Source organism: Rhamphochromis longiceps, linkage group LG16 (genome assembly GCF_057381845.1).
Source record: "Rhamphochromis longiceps isolate RC_006_pf linkage group LG16, R_longiceps_female_GT1.1, whole genome shotgun sequence".
Classification (NCBI taxonomy): domain Eukaryota; kingdom Metazoa; phylum Chordata; class Actinopteri; order Cichliformes; family Cichlidae; genus Rhamphochromis; species Rhamphochromis longiceps.
In genome coordinates, this window is record NC_140572.1 from 15,130,900 (window position 1) to 15,148,872 (window position 17,973).

At 40.0% G+C, this 17,973-nt stretch overlaps 1 protein-coding gene across 5 annotated transcripts in view; it reads left to right on the plus strand.

The window, feature by feature from the left end:
- The window catches only part of itgb2 (integrin, beta 2), a 30,783-nt gene extending 13,805 nt beyond the window's left edge, over positions 1 to 16,978 (plus strand). For all 5 annotated transcript variants that reach the window (XM_085384043.1, XM_085384040.1, XM_085384041.1 and 2 more), the window contains exons 5-16: positions 971 to 1,141; positions 1,597 to 1,838; positions 2,393 to 2,551; positions 2,795 to 2,890; positions 2,981 to 3,070; positions 3,186 to 3,320; positions 5,362 to 5,558; positions 12,886 to 13,118; positions 14,041 to 14,260; positions 14,392 to 14,606; positions 15,082 to 15,248; positions 16,439 to 16,978. In XM_085384043.1, coding sequence (XP_085240169.1) covers positions 971 to 1,141; positions 1,597 to 1,838; positions 2,393 to 2,551; positions 2,795 to 2,890; positions 2,981 to 3,070; positions 3,186 to 3,320; positions 5,362 to 5,558; positions 12,886 to 13,118; positions 14,041 to 14,260; positions 14,392 to 14,606; positions 15,082 to 15,248; positions 16,439 to 16,507 — 1,994 coding nt within the window. In that variant the 3' untranslated portion in view covers positions 16,508 to 16,978. The remainder of the gene's footprint in view (positions 1 to 970; positions 1,142 to 1,596; positions 1,839 to 2,392; positions 2,552 to 2,794; positions 2,891 to 2,980; positions 3,071 to 3,185; positions 3,321 to 5,361; positions 5,559 to 12,885; positions 13,119 to 14,040; positions 14,261 to 14,391; positions 14,607 to 15,081; positions 15,249 to 16,438) is intronic.
- The last annotated feature ends 995 nt before the right edge of the window (positions 16,979 to 17,973 follow it).

A 17,973-nucleotide genomic window follows, 5' to 3' on the forward strand; every position in this document is an offset into this window, starting at 1 on the left:
CAGAGAGCACATGGATGATACAGCAGAGGATTGGGAGAATGTCATGTGGTCAGATGAAACCAAAGTAGAACTTTTTGGTATAAACTCAACTCGTCGTGTTTGGAGGAAGAAGAATACTGAGTTGCATCCCAAGAACACCATACCTACTGTGAAGCATGGGGGTGGAAACATCATGCTATGGGGCTGTTTTTCTGCCAAGGGGACAGGACGATTGATCCGTGTTAAGGACAGAATGAATGGGGCCATGTATCGTGAGATTTTGAGCCAAAACCTCCTTCCATCAGTGAGAACTTTGAAGATGAAACGAGGCTGGGTCTTCCAACATGACAATGATCCAAAACACACCGCCCGGGCAACAAAGGAGTGGCTCCGTAAGAAGCATTTGAAAGTCCTGGAGTGGCCTAGCCAGTCTCCAGACCTCAACCCCATAGAAAATCTGTGGCGGGAGTTGAAAGTCCGTGTTGCTCGGCGACAGCCCCAAAACATCACTGCTCTCGAGAAGATCTGCATGGAGGAATGGGCCAAAATACCAGCTACTGTGTGTGCAAACCTGGTAAAGACCTATAGTAAACGTTTGACCTCTGTTATTGCCAACAAAGGTTATGTTACAAAGTATTGAGTTGTATTTTTGTTATTGACCAAATACTTATTTTCCACCCTGATTTACGAATAAATTCTTTACAAATCCTACCATGTGGATTCATGGATTTTTTTTTCACATTCTGTCTCTCACAGTTGAAGTGTACCTCTGGTGCAAATTACTGACCTCTGTCATCATTTTAGGTGGGGGAACTTGCACAATCGGTGGCTGACTAAATACTTTTTTGCCCCACTGTATATTACTAGTGCCTATGTATGCTGTGTACTGTATGTACTATTTACAGTTCATATATTGTTCTACTGTATGTATGGGGGGGAGTAGCTTTGGTTTTGCCTTTAATCATTCCCTTTTTTTTAACTGTGTTTGCAGGACTTCCAGTTTCATTCAATGTTTCTTTTAAGGCAGCTGAGGGCCATCCAGTGGATCTCTACTACCTGATGGATCTGTCCTACTCCATGAAGGATGACCTGGCAAATGTCCAAGTACTAGGAACAGATCTTTTTGCTGCACTGAGAAAAATCACAAACCATGCTAGAATAGGTAAAAACATTACATCATAATCTCCCAACTTGGTATACACAGATTTTACTAACTGTGGACAGGAACTCCAGCCAAAGAGCAACGAATGAACATTTAAATCCAAATTAGTCAGTGTCTTTAAAATTGCTATAATAGTGCATTAGTGCATCAACTGTGGAGTGTAGGGCTCTTCTGCTGGTGGATTCATGTAACATGTACCTCCTGCTTTTCAGTAGCTAAATATGGCTACAGAGAGCTTTTAATTAACGACACAGTGGTGTTCATTCATTAGGGAGGAGGTTGTCCTACAGAGGTTTGTGCTCTCCCAGTCACTTTTGGTATGAATGGAAACTAAGTCAGAAATTAATTTCAAGTCCATTGTCAACAAAGAGTTAACACAAAATGTATTATCTTTTCTGCCCTATACTGTTGCTTTTTAGTATGTTTTATAAACCTTACTATTTCTGTAATTCCAGGGTTTGGTGCCTTTGTTGATAAAACAGTCCTTCCTTACACGAATACCAACAAGGAAAAACTGCAGAAGCCGTGTGATGAGAACGACCAGCAGTGTCAGCCTGCCTTTGGCTACAGACATGTCCTTAGTTTGACACCAAATAAGAATGACTTCGAAGCTGAAGTGAAAAAGCAGTTTATCTCTGGGAATCTGGACTCTCCAGAGGGGAGTCTGGATGCCATGATGCAGGCTGCTGTATGTGAGGTAAGACCTCTGCTGCTAAGACCATACAGTGCCGTCCTTTAAATCACACATCCCTTATCATTGATCTGGTGGCATCTGAACAGGTCGGCCTCTGTTCTAAATGTAAATGATGGTCGCTTTTAAATAAAGTGTTAATTACAAGCTTTCTTGGTCAGTCGTACATACTGATCTGAGTCTAACCTGCTCACCACAGAGACAAGCACCACAGTGCAGCAGATGCACAAACACATATACACACATGCAGTGGTTAAACTTCGTCACAGTCAATGCCCACAGCTCATATAGCCAAACATGTAGGCCTCTACTCATTTATGACTTGTCACATGTTCTGAAAAGTCAAAGCTAACAGACTGGAAACAGGATGAAACAATGGAGTTCCATCCAGCCAAACATGGCTCACACAGCAGTTATGTTCATAACTAAATGTTTTAGAGAAATTCGATCTAGATGTATTTTTCTCAGGGTAAAAAAAGTAAATACAGCTTTTTTTTTTAGCCAAAGTTGATTTTGACAGCATTTGACTGGGTCTTAATGCTCCCTGATATGTTGTTCAGGACAAAATTGGTTGGAACAGCAACAGCACTCGGCTGATTGTGCTTACCACTGATGCTGGATTCCATATGGCTGGGGACGGAAAGCTGGCCGGTATACTGGAACCCAATGATGAACAGTGTCACATGGAAAACAATCTTTATGTCAAGAGCACTGAGATGGTATGTATGGAATCATGTGAGTTTTGTTCAGCTTCTAAGAAGAACATGGATCAGATTTATAAGCATCCAATGTTTTCCCCTCTCTTTTAATTGTTTTGAATAAGGACAAAAAAAATCAGACTGCACAGAAAACAATGATATAAAATCCATACTTGCATTTATATATATGCTGACGCCTCACACACACATACATATCACTTTATTTTCTTTTTCATCTCTTCTCCACTCTCCAAAAATCTCCAGGACTACCCCTCTGTTGGACAGCTAGCTATGCAGTTGGAAAAAAACAGGATTCAGACGATATTTGCAGTGACACAAAATGTTGAGTCTGTGTACAAGGTAAATAAGATGTACCTTTCATTTTCTATCTGCTTGTGGGGCAAAAATAGTTGGACTCTTGACTGATTTTACATTTCATGTCTTTCCAAGGAACTCTCAAAGATGATTCCAAAATCAGAAGTTGGAGTTCTGTCATCAGATTCCAAGAATGTTGTTCAGTTGATTGAAAGAGCCTACAATGTAAGTTGACACATTTTGTGATGAGTGGAATATTTCTAATGATTTGGAGGTGTTTTTGTTTCTCTCTCTCATTATCTTTACCAGACCATTTACCATCTTTTCAAATTCATGACAGGCATTATCCTCTAAAGTGACCATAACTCATGACAATCTCCCTGAAAAAGTGAGAGTCGTCTACAGGCCGATATGCAGCCATGGAGAAAAAAGCGAGAAAGAGGGGGTTTGTGACCAAGTGCACGTGGGAGATGAGGTCAGTGTTCTTTGAACTTTTCATAGTCACATGTCACCCACATGTCAGTGAACATTGGATTGATCTGGATGGGTGGTCCAAGTCTTGGTGGCACCTATTTTGTAGCTCAGAATCTTTAATTCTCGATCCTTTGGGTGGCGCTGTCACTTGGTAACACTGCCCTCTCTGCGGTAGAGTATCACTTCGTGTTCCTATTCCAACACACAGTGGTGTGTTTGAGTAGCTCATCTGCATAATAATTTAATTAAAATTTTTTAGATAACTTTTTATTTCATAATAAAACCTTAATGTGCTTCATCCGAAGCACACTCTCTGTGTACTCGCTCGCTAATTTATAGCCAAAGTTTTCACTCACTGTGTCTTTACTGTTTTGCTAGCTTAGCTCGTAGCAGACTTGCTAGCAGCATGGCCTCTTCACCTGTCCGTCCTGCACTTTCCTGCTCATTGTCTCAGATGCTTAGTTACTCCTCGGCCTCCTTTAGCATTAATGATACTTTGACCCTCCAACCTTGCTGAGGAGATCTGAAAGAATATGATATGGAATTTTTAACCTTTTCACCAAGTCCAGGATCCCACAGAGTTTTCACCTAGTTGGGAGAGTACTTTAAATGGTAGGTGGGCTGAAGACATCCTTCTCAGATGCCCTTTATTGCAAAATGCTTACTTTTTGCACAACCTACTGCCATTGTTGCACTTTTCTATTGCACTGTTGGTTCAGTATCATTCTGTTCTGTCTGGTGTTGCACTGGTTTGTTATTGTTTTTTTCTTGCAATTTTTGCACACTTGCACTTTATGTCATCCTGTTGATTGACTGCCATATATAGCAACATGGTCTTGGAGGCACACAGTACAGTACTGTGTACTGTACCACTGCACATGGTTGAAATGACAATAAAGCCACTTGACTTGACTTGACCTTCGAAATGGCTTTTTTAAATAAAACCAACCAAGCTAACTCCTCAGCCTAAACTCTAAGGACAAACCCAGCCATGCGGTGGAAGAACTTTGTCTCAGCCACTTTGTGCAGTATTGTTTTGGTCAGTACACAAAAGTCATTTTTGTGATTTGTCATTGATAAACAATTAAATTCAGACCCAATTATTAATTTCAATTGCCTGATGTAATAAAAACCATTATGCTGATGTGGTATCCATCCACACGATAAACCTTACTCATGGAGAGTAACTTAGGTAGTCACTCTTTATTAAAGTGGTCCAGATAGACCAGTATCATTCTAATACTGAGTACCATGGGCTGACTCTTAACAAGACAGTTTAAATCAAGTTGAAAACCAAATTAGTGCATGTACCTGCAAGCTTTAGACCACGTGGGCAGAACAGCCAAATGTTGAGAGCCAATAATGTTTAAAAATGTATACACAGCTCTTTGGGTATCATTGATATATTACAGGGCTCTAGACTAACTTTTTGCCACGGTTGCACATGGTTTTATTTTTTACAATTATTATAGATGTTTTAAGGCTGTAAAACCCCTCACTACACACTTTATACACTTTTCTCAGACAGGCATGAACATTTTCACACTTTTCTCTCTTGTTTAAACACAAAGTTCAAACCTTGTAGAAAAATAAGTCCAGTATTATAGAATGAAACCAAAGGCTCCCGCAGGTGACAACGTTTCGTCGACCTTGTTGTGTTTGTTGGGGAGAAAACTTACAAACATACAGTACAGCACTTCAGAGTCACACTGCTAGCGATCTAAGATTTATGTAAATTTGACAAGCTGAACGCATTCTGTACTGTACAGGAGATATGGCACGAGATCAATTGACAATAGTCTACAGCCAATCAGGACGCAGAACACAATGCGCTGTTTAAAACAAACAAACAAAAAAAAAAACTGCATGCAAAATTGCACACAAAAAAATCTGCGAAACAGCAAGGCTGCGAAAGGTGAACCACGTTATAGCGAGAGACCACTGTATACTGTTATACAAAGTGAATCTCTTGTTTTGACCAGTTTAGAGTATTGTTATACTATATGCACTTGTGACTCACAACACCTGAATTCCCATTCCAGGTTATTTTTGAAATTACGGTGACCGCAGACACGTGTATGGAGAACAAGTTCTTTACCATCAGTCCACGGGGCATTAAAGACACGCTGACAGTGACCATAAATACCACATGTAAGTGCCAATGTGACACTGCTGGACCCATTATTGACCCCCATCCACACTGCAATATGAGTGGAAGCATCAGCTGTGGTATTTGTAGGTAAGCTCTGATTCTCAGTGTTTTGGTATCGACTGAAAATGTTATTGAATCCACTTAAATGTCGTCAAAGCTGTTTGCAGCCTGCTCTGTCTGCCAGAAAAGTACCAGCATCAGTCATTTGTTTAAACATATAAGAATGGTGACATTTATTTTCCTGTTAATGCCGACAACCAGAGCTGCTTTACACTGTAAGTAATGCCCCTTTCTTTAGTTCAGTAAATCACTGCATCTGTCTGAAGTAGAGATTGGCAGCCTTCAAGTGGATAATTCAAACACAGCCTGGGATTAGAGCTTTGCTTCTTCTCTGTCACCAGCATTTGTGATCAGTCTCAACTCATGTCAGATATCATAAATACAGGTCAAGGCAGTCCTTTGTCATCACACAAGATTGACTTTGTTGCTCTTTGTACTTCTCTGTCCTGGTCTGAAAAGACGTGTAATTTCTTCTCCCATCACAAGCCACATTTTCTAAAGATAGCCAAGAAGAGGTGTAGGGGTCAGTGTCCCTTTCAGTTCACAATATTCAAATGAGTTTTATTCATATAGCGCCAAATCCCAACAACAGTGGCCTCAAGGCACTTTGTATTGTAAGTGAAAGAGTCTACAAGAGGGGTGTCAAACATAAGGACTAGAGATGGACCGATCCGATATTACATATCGGTATCGGTCCGATACTGACCTAAATTACTGGATCGGATATCGGAGAAAAATAAAAAATGTAATCCGATCCATTAAATATCACGAAAGCACCTCGCAAAACTTGCAACACGCAGTAACTCACCTCAGAACGTTAGCACGTCGGAGCAGTATGCATCACGTGATAGAGCAGCTGTGGCATGCGGGACCTGTCGGTGGTCTGGATAGCATTTGGAGCTTCGCTAGCAACCTGGCATTTCATCTCCGACAAAGTTATCCCCGAGAGAAGTAAAGCAAGTGTGTAAGTCCATCTCTGAATATTTGTAAAGCATTCCCACGTTAAGCTTAACGAGCGACTGCCTCTCGCTCTCCGGCTGCTACTTCAATCGTGAAACTGCTTAAATGATCAGCTGATCGGCTTTTCTGTCGCGAGTCCGTCTCTCTTGTTTGTTTTTGGCCCACTTTGCACCAGAAAGAGGAAACCAGCGGCTGAACAACAGCAGCACGTTTAAGCTTGATAAGCTGTTGTTAGAATTTATTTAATATTACTTTCTACACCAGGATCTTTTTCTACGTAGCTGACGGCTGGTAACTGTGCAGGGGCGGATCTAGCAAAGTTTAGCCAGGGGGGCCGATAGGGCATTAACAGGGAAAAGGGGGCACAAAGACATACTTTTCTTTCTTATTCTCATTTAAAATGTCTAGCTTTTAATAAATAATTATCTGACACCCAAAGTTTTAATTTGATGTAAAATGAATAGAAGTCAATTACTGTATATAGTGACTATTAAGTCTAATATATATACCCTAGTAAGCTATAGTACTTTTTACTTTGGGAAGGTACCATCTGTGCAGTCTGCAATTTTGTTGAAGAAAGATGTTGAATCTATTTAATATTTCTTGAAAAATAATTGATTTCTGTGCATTTTTTTTCACACTGCATCAAATTCAAGGTTCAAGGTTCTTTATTTGTCACATGCATAGTTATACAAGTATACCACACAGTGAAATGTAGCCTGACATTATGTAGCCTGACAAATTAAGGTTGATTACATCGATTAAGCATCATGAGGTGGAGCGTGAGGGGTGGTTCCCTATTTTTTATTTATTTATTTTTGTTGTTGCTGGGAGTTGGAACCCTATTAGTTAGGTTGCTTAATATTTACGCTAAGTACTCTTTAAAATACCAGAATAGGGAGGATGGTGTAGGTCTAAGTTTATTAGATTGATCAGTATTGCTGAACTATGAAATATTTTTTTTGTATACAGGTATAACAGAATAGCTTTAGTGTAGTTGTTGTTTTAAACTTGAGTATGAACTTGCAGACTTGCAAAATGCAGCAAGATATTTTAAAAAACAGTTTTGTTGATTAAAAAACACTATATCAGATTCATATCGGTATCGGCAGATATCCAAATTTATGATATCGGTATCTGTATCGGACATAAAAAAGTGGTATCGTGCCATCTCTAATAAGGACCGGAGGCTAGAATTGGATAAGCAAAGACTCTAATCTGGCCCACTGGATCCATCTTTGGAAAAGAGGAAGTACATAGATTTGAAACTTTTAGCTAAATTGTCACAAGTTTTGTAGCTTTCCTATTGATAAAGCACCAATGTTATTAATTTCAAAATCCTACACTGCTTTTTTTCTCAAGCTATCTCATTCAGAAGATTTTTAGAAAACTTGACCTCTGACCTTGAAGTCATGGTCAGTGGGATTCAAAGTTATTTTTAGTTGATGCACCTATGGTATCAACTAGAGATGGCACGATACCACTTTTTTATGTCCGATACCGATATCATAAATTTGGATATCTGCCGATACCGATATGAATCCGATATAGTGTTTTTTAATCAACAAAACTGTTTTTTAAATATCTTGCTGCATTTTGTATAAGTTCATACTCAAGTTTAAAACAACAACTACACTAAAGCTATTCTGTTATACCTGTATGCAAAAAAAAAATTTCATAGTTCAGCAATAATGATCAATCTAATAAACTTAAACCTACACCATCCTCCCTATTCTGGCATTTTAAAGAGTACTTAGCGTAAATATTAAGCAACCTAACTAATAGGGTTCCAACTCCCAGCAACAACAAAAATAAATAAATAAAAAATAGGGAACCACCCCTCACGCTCCACCTCATGATGCTTAATCGACGTAATCAACCTTAATTTGATGCAGTGTGAAAAAAAAATGCACAGAAATCAATTATTTGTCAAGAAATATTAAATAGATTCAACATCTTTCTTCAACAAAATTGCAGACTGCACAGATGGTACCTTCCCAAAGGAAAAGGTACTATAGCTTACTAGGGTATATATATTAGACTTAATAGTCACTATATACAGTAATTGACTTCTATTCATTTTAAATCAAATTAAAACTTTGGGTGTAAGATTCGGATAATTATTTATTAAAAGCTAGACATTTTAAATGAGAATAAGGAAGAAAAGTATGTCTTTGTGCCCCCTTTTCCCTGTTAATGCCCTATCGGCCCCCCTGGCTAAACTTTGCTAGATCCGCCCCTGCACTGTTACCAGCCGTCAGCTACGTAGAAAAAGATCCTCGAGTAGAAAGTAATATTAAATAAATTCTAACAACAGCTGATCAAGCTTAAACGTGCTGCTGTTGTTCAGCCGCTGGTTTCCTCTTTCTGGTGCAAAGTGGGCCAAAAACAAACCAGAGAGACGGACTCGCGACAGAAAAGCCGATCAGCTGATCATTAAGCAGTTTCACGATTGAAGTAGCAGCAAGAAGAGGCAGTCGCTTGTTAAGCTTAACGCAGGAATGCTTTACATTCAGAGATGGACTTACACACTTGCTTTACTTCTCTCGGGGATAACTTTGTCGGAAATGAAATGCCGGGTTGCTAGCGAAGCTCCACATGCTATCCAGACCACCGACGGTCCCGCATGCCACAGCCGCTCTATCACGTGATGCATACTGCTCCGACGTGCTAACGTTCTGAGGTGAGTTACGGCGTGTTGCAAGTTTTGTGAGGTGCTTTCGTGATATTTAATGGATCGGATTACATTTTTTATTTTTCTCCGATATCCGATCCAGTAATTTAGGTCAGTATCGGACCGATACCGATACGTAATATCGGATCGGTCCATCTCTAGTATCAGCTAGAGATGGCACGATACCATTTTTTTATGTCCGATACCGATATCATAAATTTGGATATCTGCCGATACCGATATGTATCCGATATAGTGTTTTTTTTAATATCTTGCTGCATTTTGTATAAGTTTATACTCAAGTTTAAATAAACAACAACACTAAAGCTATTCTGTTATACCTGTATGTAAAAAATATACTGCGCCCAAAATATTTCATAGTTCAGCAATACTGATCAATCTAATAAACTTAAACCTACTTCATCCTTCCTATTCTGGTATTTTAAAGAGTACTTAGCAGAAATATTAAGCAACCTAACTAATAGGGTTGCAAGCTCTCAGCAAAAAAAAAAATAGGGAACCACCCCCCACCCTCCACCTCATGATGCTTAATCGATGTAATCAAATTTAATTTGATGCAGTGTGAAAAAAATGCACAGAAATAAATTATTTGTCAAGAATAATTAAATAGATTCAACATCTTTCTTCAACAGAATTGCAGAATTCACAGATGGTACTTTCCCAAAGGAAAAAGTACTATAGCTTACTAGGATATGTTAGACTTAACAGTTACTATATACAGTAATGGACTTCTATACATTTTACATCAGATTAAAATTTTTGGTGTAAGATTCAGATAATTATTTATTAAAAGCTCGACATTTTAAATGAGAATAAGAAAGAAAAGTATGTCTTTGTGCCCCCTTTTCCCTGTTCATGCCCTATCAGCCCCCCTGGCTAAACTTTGCTAGATCCGCCCCTGCACAGTTACCAGCCGTCAGCTAGAAAAGGATCCTGGTCTAGAAAGTAATATTAAATAAATTCTAACAACAGCTTATCAAGCTTAAACGTGCTGCTGGTTTCATTTTCTGGTACAAAGTGGGCCAAAAACAAAGAAGAGAGACGGACTCGTGACAGAAAAGCCGATCAGCTGATCATTAAGCAGTTTCACGATTGAAGTAGCAGCAGGAAGGTGAGGGAAAGAGAGAGGCAGTCGCTCCATATATCGGTTGTTAAGCTTAACGTGGGAATGCTTTACAAACATTCAGAAATGAACTTACACACTTGCTTTACTGCTCTCTGGGATAACTTTCTCGGAGATGAAATGCTGGTTTGGTAGCCAGGCTCCAAATACACACAGCCGCTCTATCACGTGAGCACACTGCTCCAACGTGCTACGGTTATGAGCCGAGTTACGCCGTGTCGCAAGTTTTGTTCCTTACTTTTTTTATTTCTCGCCGATATCCGATCCAGTAATTTAGGCCAGTATTGGACCGATACCGATATGTAATACGGTCCATCTCTAGTATCAACTAGAAAGTCCTTCGTCGCCTTGTTCTCAAGTTATTGCATTCACAAACTTCGGTATCCACACTGGGGTGAAGGAGATACCCGATCAGCCTTTACAGCTGAGGGATAAAAACTTACTTGGCAGATTAAGTTAAAAAGAGAAAAGGTCAGTTTGCGTGTGACCATTACAACAGAATTCTTTACAGCAATGTTTCTAAGTAAGAGAAAATGCACAGACAGAGTTATAAAGAAGAAGAAGCTGGACTGTTTAGGAGAGATGACCAGGTTGATGGACATGAAGTAAAACACACTTTCACAGTAGCCACAAGAAGAATCATACAACTAATTGGAAGTTGCACCATCCACAATGAGCTGCTTTGCACTGACAAGCACATGGATAAACACTTCTGACTTAGTTCTAAGCTTAACTGTGTAAATGTTTAGCAGTGTGAGGGACAGGAAGTCAGGTCTTATGAAAACATTCATGTTTTTGAGGTGTTGAGGTTTAGAGGAAGAGAACCCTTGTAACAACTCTTATTGTGTTATAGCACCACTAGCGGGGGTTGCCCTACTACTGTAGTAGTTGTGGGAGTCTCCTAGTGTGTGTGTGAGTGCAGTGGCAGCCGAGCAATCTGTTCAGAGAGAGACCTTACCATTGTAACGGTCTGGTGCCAACGCCTACCTGTCCCCACACATGTATGTATGGACTGAGTAGAGCCGTGGAGACCTGGCTTGTGTGGTCTCATGTTGCCAACAACAAATAAAGGTCTATTTAACTGACTGGCCTCCAAGTTGTCCGGCTAACCTCCACACCACATGCCCGCTGGACCTGCTAGCTGCTCCTTCCTCGCCAGACTGCCGTTACACCCGGATGAAAATTGAAACACTACTATTATCAGATAAATTTGTTTGCAGACTCACCTGACTCATCATCAAAGATGCAATCACATTAGGATAAAGAATGAGTGAGAAAGGCTAGTATTATTTGATAATTACTGTAAGTTGATATTAGTGATGGTGTGATCAAATCAACATTTTCATATTTTACTTTGTTTCCTAAAATTGTCTAATAGTTTCATTTTTGTCATGATGTCAAACTGTGTCCATTCTTTGAACTTCTGATAAAAAGTCTGCTAGGTTCACACAACACATCCATCTGTCACAATCCACACAGCTTTATCTGCACAAGTGAAAGACGAAAAAGTCACCAGCATCATTTAGAGGACAGACTCCCTCACACCTAAGAGGTTTGCTGGAGGAGGAGTGAGCATTTATTTGCAGTCATGCATCAGAAAGTGTTTAATAAACTATGTTTTTCACAAAGTATTTTGAGAATTATTTGTGACAGATCACCAGTGGAAATAGTGAAACTTTGTCCCTGTTTATGTCATTGCTTGATGCAGTTATCAGCCTCTACCTGTAATTATAGTGCCATCCGTAAACACACTATCTATCATGATAAAACTTAAATAAGAGTACTACAGCTGTTAAGCTCTGTTGACCAAAAGTAAGTAAATATTTGACACATTGACACAGAGTCAGTCCCCAACAGGCTGTTTAAGGTTATAAGTTAATGCTTCTTACTCCTGCTACAGTTTCACACGCTGACACACAGCAGAGCTCTACTCCATTTGGACTTTTTGTTCCAAACTGTCTTACGCAAATTGTTCTCTGGTCACAAACACCCATCAGCCTTTAGCAACACTGGACCTTAGCCTCACCTGGCTATTTGTGGCTGTTTGTGGGACTGCCGCCATATTTGGTCCAGCACAGAAGAGTGCGACCAGAAATAATAATAAGAAGTGTTAGACACAGGAACTCTCTTCTCTTCATCATCTGCCTGTCTTCACTGCCCTCATGGCTAATAACAAATAACAAATAAACAAAATGTGCAAATATAGTATAATTTAGATATATTCAATACCTATATAACTGAGGTGTGCAAATAAGCATATTGTTCCCAGGTTCAGTTTGGAGTAGATTTGTGGACGTTTGTGTTGTTTTTGAGTCTTTTGGTGAGTATTGTAGGGTGTTAATAGCACACAAGCATTACTGGCAAGATCAAAGGTAAAATTGTGAACGTGTTTGTAGTTTTAGAAATGGTTTGTGTGCTGTGGTGTGTTGAATAGAGTTATCTATGGATTATAATGTGTATGATTATGGGACAGTTAACAGATTCCTCAGTATTAATTTTTGGAAGTGAACAAATATTTTGTGGCAAATTTTATTTTCTGTTATTTATTAATGTTCAAATTTTTTTTCTTTATTTAGCTGCAAAGAAGGTCACGTTGGTCAGTTCTGTAACTGCAAAATTGGGAACAAACAAGAGCACACCCTGAGAGCATCCTGTCAGAAGGATAATGGCACTGAGTGTGAGGGTCGAGGAGACTGTGTGTGTGGCCGGTGCGAGTGCCACAACACAGATAGTGGAAGCCAATACTATGGATCCTACTGTGAATGTGACGATGACCACTGTGAGAAGTTTCAGAACCAACAATGTGGAGGTAGGTTTGCAGTCATTCTCCTCAAAAGAAGGTCTAATTATATCAAAACAAGATAAAAAAAAGTAAAATAAGTTACTTTGTTTTCTTGTGCAAACATTTTTATGATGGAAACATCCACCCATCCATCCTCTTCCACTTATTCCTGTTAGGGTCACAGGGGGGCTGGAGCCTATCACAGGGTACACCCTGGACAGGTCGCCAGTCTGTCGCAGGGCTAACACATAGAGACAGACAATCATTCACACTCACATTCACACCTAAGGGCAATTTAACATGAACAATTAACCTAACTCCACTAACTGCATGTCTTTGGACTGTGGGAGGAAGCTGGAGTACCCAGAGAGAACCCACACAGACACAGAGAAAGGCCAAGTGGTGAAATCAAACTCAGGACAGCACCATCGTGCTGCAATGATGGAAAAAGTGTTTCACAATGGCCTCACACCTTTCTAAATGTGTGGACAGGCTCAAACTCACCCCATTACAGGTCTTTAATTTGAACATCATCTTAACTTTACCAATCATCTCTTATTCAACTGTGATTATTCTACTGTGATTATTCCACTGTGATTATTCTACTGTGATTATTCCACTATGCTCCTAAAATCCATACAAACAAACTGAATTCTACTTTTAGCCTGTTTGGTTTGGAACAAAATAATAGATGCTATCTTAAAAGTGCTGTGTCTCTGTGGTAATTTGAATAGGTTTACAACTTTGCTCAAAGTTTTTGGGTTCAAAAGTAATCAGACGGTGCTGTGGAACGTGTGTGTGGGTTTCCAGTCAGGTTGTGCTTTATGTGGTGAACCCACAGGCATCAGGAGAGGTTTTGTCTCTTGCTGGTGATGTTCTTTATGTTCTTGGTTGTCATGTGGCACAGACTCCTTGCTGCAAAAAAATATTTTGTTCTTACTATTTGCAGGAAAAGGTAAATGCAAGTGTGGAAAATGTGAATGTAATTCTGGCTTTGAAGGCTCTGCCTGTCAGTGCAAGACCTCTGACGAGGCCTGCCGTACCGTAAACAATAGTGTTTGCAATGGCAGAGGGATCTGCAAGTGCAATCAGTGTGAATGTAAAGGGGGATATCAGCGTCCTCACTGCCTGGAATGTCCTGGCTGCACTGACCCGTGCCAGACCAAAGTGTAAGTGATTTCTTAATTCCACGGAGCTTTTCCTCTAAACGTGGTGTTCACTGTTTTGTGTAGTAAAGCAAAAGAAAAAACAAAACCTTTGACTTTGAATTTTGAACTAATACATGTAATTGTGTTTTCAGGAACTGCATTGAATGCCTCGGCTTTGAATCAGGTCCCTTTAAAAAAAACTGTAGCGAGGCTTGTAAGACCATTTCTTCTACAATAGTGAAGGAAGCGTTCACCCTTTCACCCAAGGAGTGTAAGCAGAAAGACAGCGAGGGATGCTGGATGACATTTAAGCTGGTTCAGTTGGTTGGAGAGGATAACTACAAGGCTGAAATTATGATGAAAAGAGGTAGGATGTTGATGAAATGACAAAAAACAGTCTTAATTTATTAACAGTTTCACTGATTCATTGCAGTAATAACTGTGCTATCACAATGCACACACTGAGGATCTGCACAGGGCTGGGATGTGCTGACTGGGGGACATTAGGACCTTGCAGGCCAGAAAATATACTGTCTGTTTATCCAGCAACAGCTTTTAAATCAACTCTGTGAGCCCAACCTGCTTCATAGAGCTACCTATGCTAGCATGGCTAAGAAAAGTCAGCAGACATAGATTCAAAGCCCTGATAGAAACACAATTTGCCACTCAGTAGCCATCTTGAAACCCCTCCAGGCACTTATTGGAACAGTTATTTTTATGAATCATCAAACTCGATCACCAGTCAAATCTGATCCTCATCATATAATGTCTGTGTTATCATTTTCTACATTTCATTCATTTACAGCTCAGTGTTCAAACTTGTCTAATTTGTAACTCTGTAGATTGTCCAAAACCGCCTGATGTCATAGCTATCATCGGAGGCTCCATCGCAGCTGTGGCCCTCATCGGTATTCTGCTGCTGATGCTTATTAAATTACTCCTCTACATGAAAGACCTGAAAGAGTTCAGGAAGTTTGAGAATGAAAAGAAGAAGTCCAAATGGGCAGAGGTGAGACATCATTCTGAGTTATTTGTGCAAACAGAAATAGCTGTCACACATTTCAGATTGGTCTCTTTGGACAATGACTGTGTTGGTTTCATGTTAATCTAACTTTCTTGTTACAGTTACTATTTTTGTTTGCTTGATTCATGTAATTCAGATACAACATTTCAGTCAACTAAAACTAAACTGTTCTTACAAAAACACTTAATACCTGTCGGAATCACTATTACATGGATTAAAAATCCCAGACCGTCAGCTCCTGTCCATAGTGAGTAATGGGAGCACTGCAAGCAAGCGCTGCAAGTTCAAGCAAGAAATAAACAACTGGGAAAACAGACAGTCTGCATGAAACAAGCAGACTGTCTGACAACGCTTGCCATTTACGCTCAGCGCAGTAGTGAAACTTGATTTAGTGTGACACGAAGTGTAAACAGACAATTTTTGTCATCAAAATAAAAGTTGTTCCTTCTGAGGGTTAGTGGTCAGGCAAATCTTTTACTCTGAAAGCAAACATTGTTTTTTTTCTGGTTGCAATGCACTTTTTCAATTTCATTACTGTTTGGCTAGTAAAGTAATTCACAAGTATTTGCAGAGTACTTGTTTGTGGCAGGCAGGAGGCACGGCACGACCACAGTTCAACATTTTGCAACATTTTCCTTTATTTCGGTTGTTGCTCACCCACTTCCACGACTGCAGCTCCCTAGCTACCAGCCACACACATCCACAACAACAACAACCCAACAGGCCCTAGTTCATTTATGTGCAGGGGAAGAGTGATGTGCTGATTAAGCTCAGGTGCGCCGACCTCCCACACAGCCGCGTCATGGACCACACTCCACCACATCGTTTTTTTCTAGTGGTTGCCAACCAGTCTCTAGGCTTTATTAGTTTAAACATTGAAAAGGATTGTGCTTGCTCTGGCAGCAGTACAATGAATGTAGCTGTGACTCACTGATCCACAGTAGCAGTCACTTCTTTGAGATTAACAGGGTTTGAAAATTTGTAAAGTTAAAAGTGACTGACATTAGAAGATGAACACATGTCCAGCATATTGGGATTAGCCTGTGTATCGTATTATAATTTGCTTCGTCAAATGATTTAAGCTTACTTCAACTTACTTTGAAACTTCAAGTCATGATGAATAAAAAAGATAAATAAGATATAGATTTCTCATTACTCGGCTCTCTCTGTTACAGGCTGACAATCCACTGTTCCAGACTGCCACCACCACCGTGGCCAATCCTACATTCACCGGTGGAGACTGAGGGCTATTGTTGCAGTACACACAACAGACAGTTATCCAAGTTATGTCTGACTCTTTCTAATGCTCACAGGTTAAGAATATGCACACATTTACTAATGGATGCATTTACTGGTATTAATATAGACTTCTTTGCTTTCTTATTTGTGAATGCTGTTAATTGTATCATAGTCCAACAATTATGCACTTTTGCTTGTTTATTTTTTCAGAAATAATTTTTTTGAAATTTATTCCATACTGTATGTATAACTATATATCCATGTATCTACATGTGTATCTATCGATCAGTAAATAGACATACAAGTTTTCTCCACTGAATTATCAGAAAACTGATAAAACATCCAAGGTAGTGATGCTTGTTTCTGTTTTGCTGCAATCTAAACAATAAATTTGTGCAGTTTTGGTAATAAAACCATGATATTTCACATAATATTGATGTTGAAAATTGGTAATAAAAAATAAGTTTTTGGTTTTATACTGTGACAGTGAGTGGGTGTATAATTACTAGGGCTGCCACAAACGATTATTTTGATACTCTAGTCACCGATTATTTTTGTGATTAGTCGACTAATCAGATCATGCATCCATCGGACGTAAAACGTACAGCTTATTGCACCAGCATGCGTCTGCTCTTATATAACTATCATTAGCTTACAGCTTGAAGTGTTTAAGGCATGTGCTAACTAAAAATAAAGACAAGATGATAGTTTATTACACTTTTAATGAAATTTGCAGATTGTCTCAGTGGAGTTTAATAAACTCAGCCGTCTGCTCCTTGCTATCTAAAATATAACAGGACACTGGAATAAACTCTCGACCCTCAAAAAAAAAAGAGAAAACAAGCAAACAAAACAGCAATATAATAAACACAACACCATCGCGATGCTCTATGTGTATATAACAGTAAATATTAAATATTGAATATTATTATGCAGCACGTAAGATTTACAGTGCACAGTGTGCTTGGAGGTAGGAGCCAAAAAGGGTGTAGTTTGTGTGTGTGAGCACCCGTGTGTACACCTGTGAGCATGAGCGTGCTTGTTTTTAAAAGGTTCCTTCATGTAATGATCAGCTAGAGGGTGTGGGGGAGCCACAGCCCCGTCCTCCAGGGCATGAAGCAGGTATGGAGGAGATCAAGGCCCCAGACATCCTGAGGCCCTCAGAGCACAAGAGACCAAGGAAGACCAACGGAGGGGCAACCGTGCCACTCTCCCGGAAAGAGCTGAGGAGAGCCCCAGATGAGGGGGTAACTCAGCAGCCACAGAGCAGAAGCCAGGGGGGGTTGCAGTGACGTGCTCGTGAGCTCCGCCGGCAGCCAGCTGTGCCAGAGAGGCCGAGGGCACCCCACCCCCGAAGGGGCCCGAGCGAGCCCCAGGCTCCAGCCCCTGACAAGCAGCCACCAGGAGTGAGCCGGTGTGTACCTGGACGCCTATCCCCGGACACAAAGAACCACCAACGTACCGATGTCTG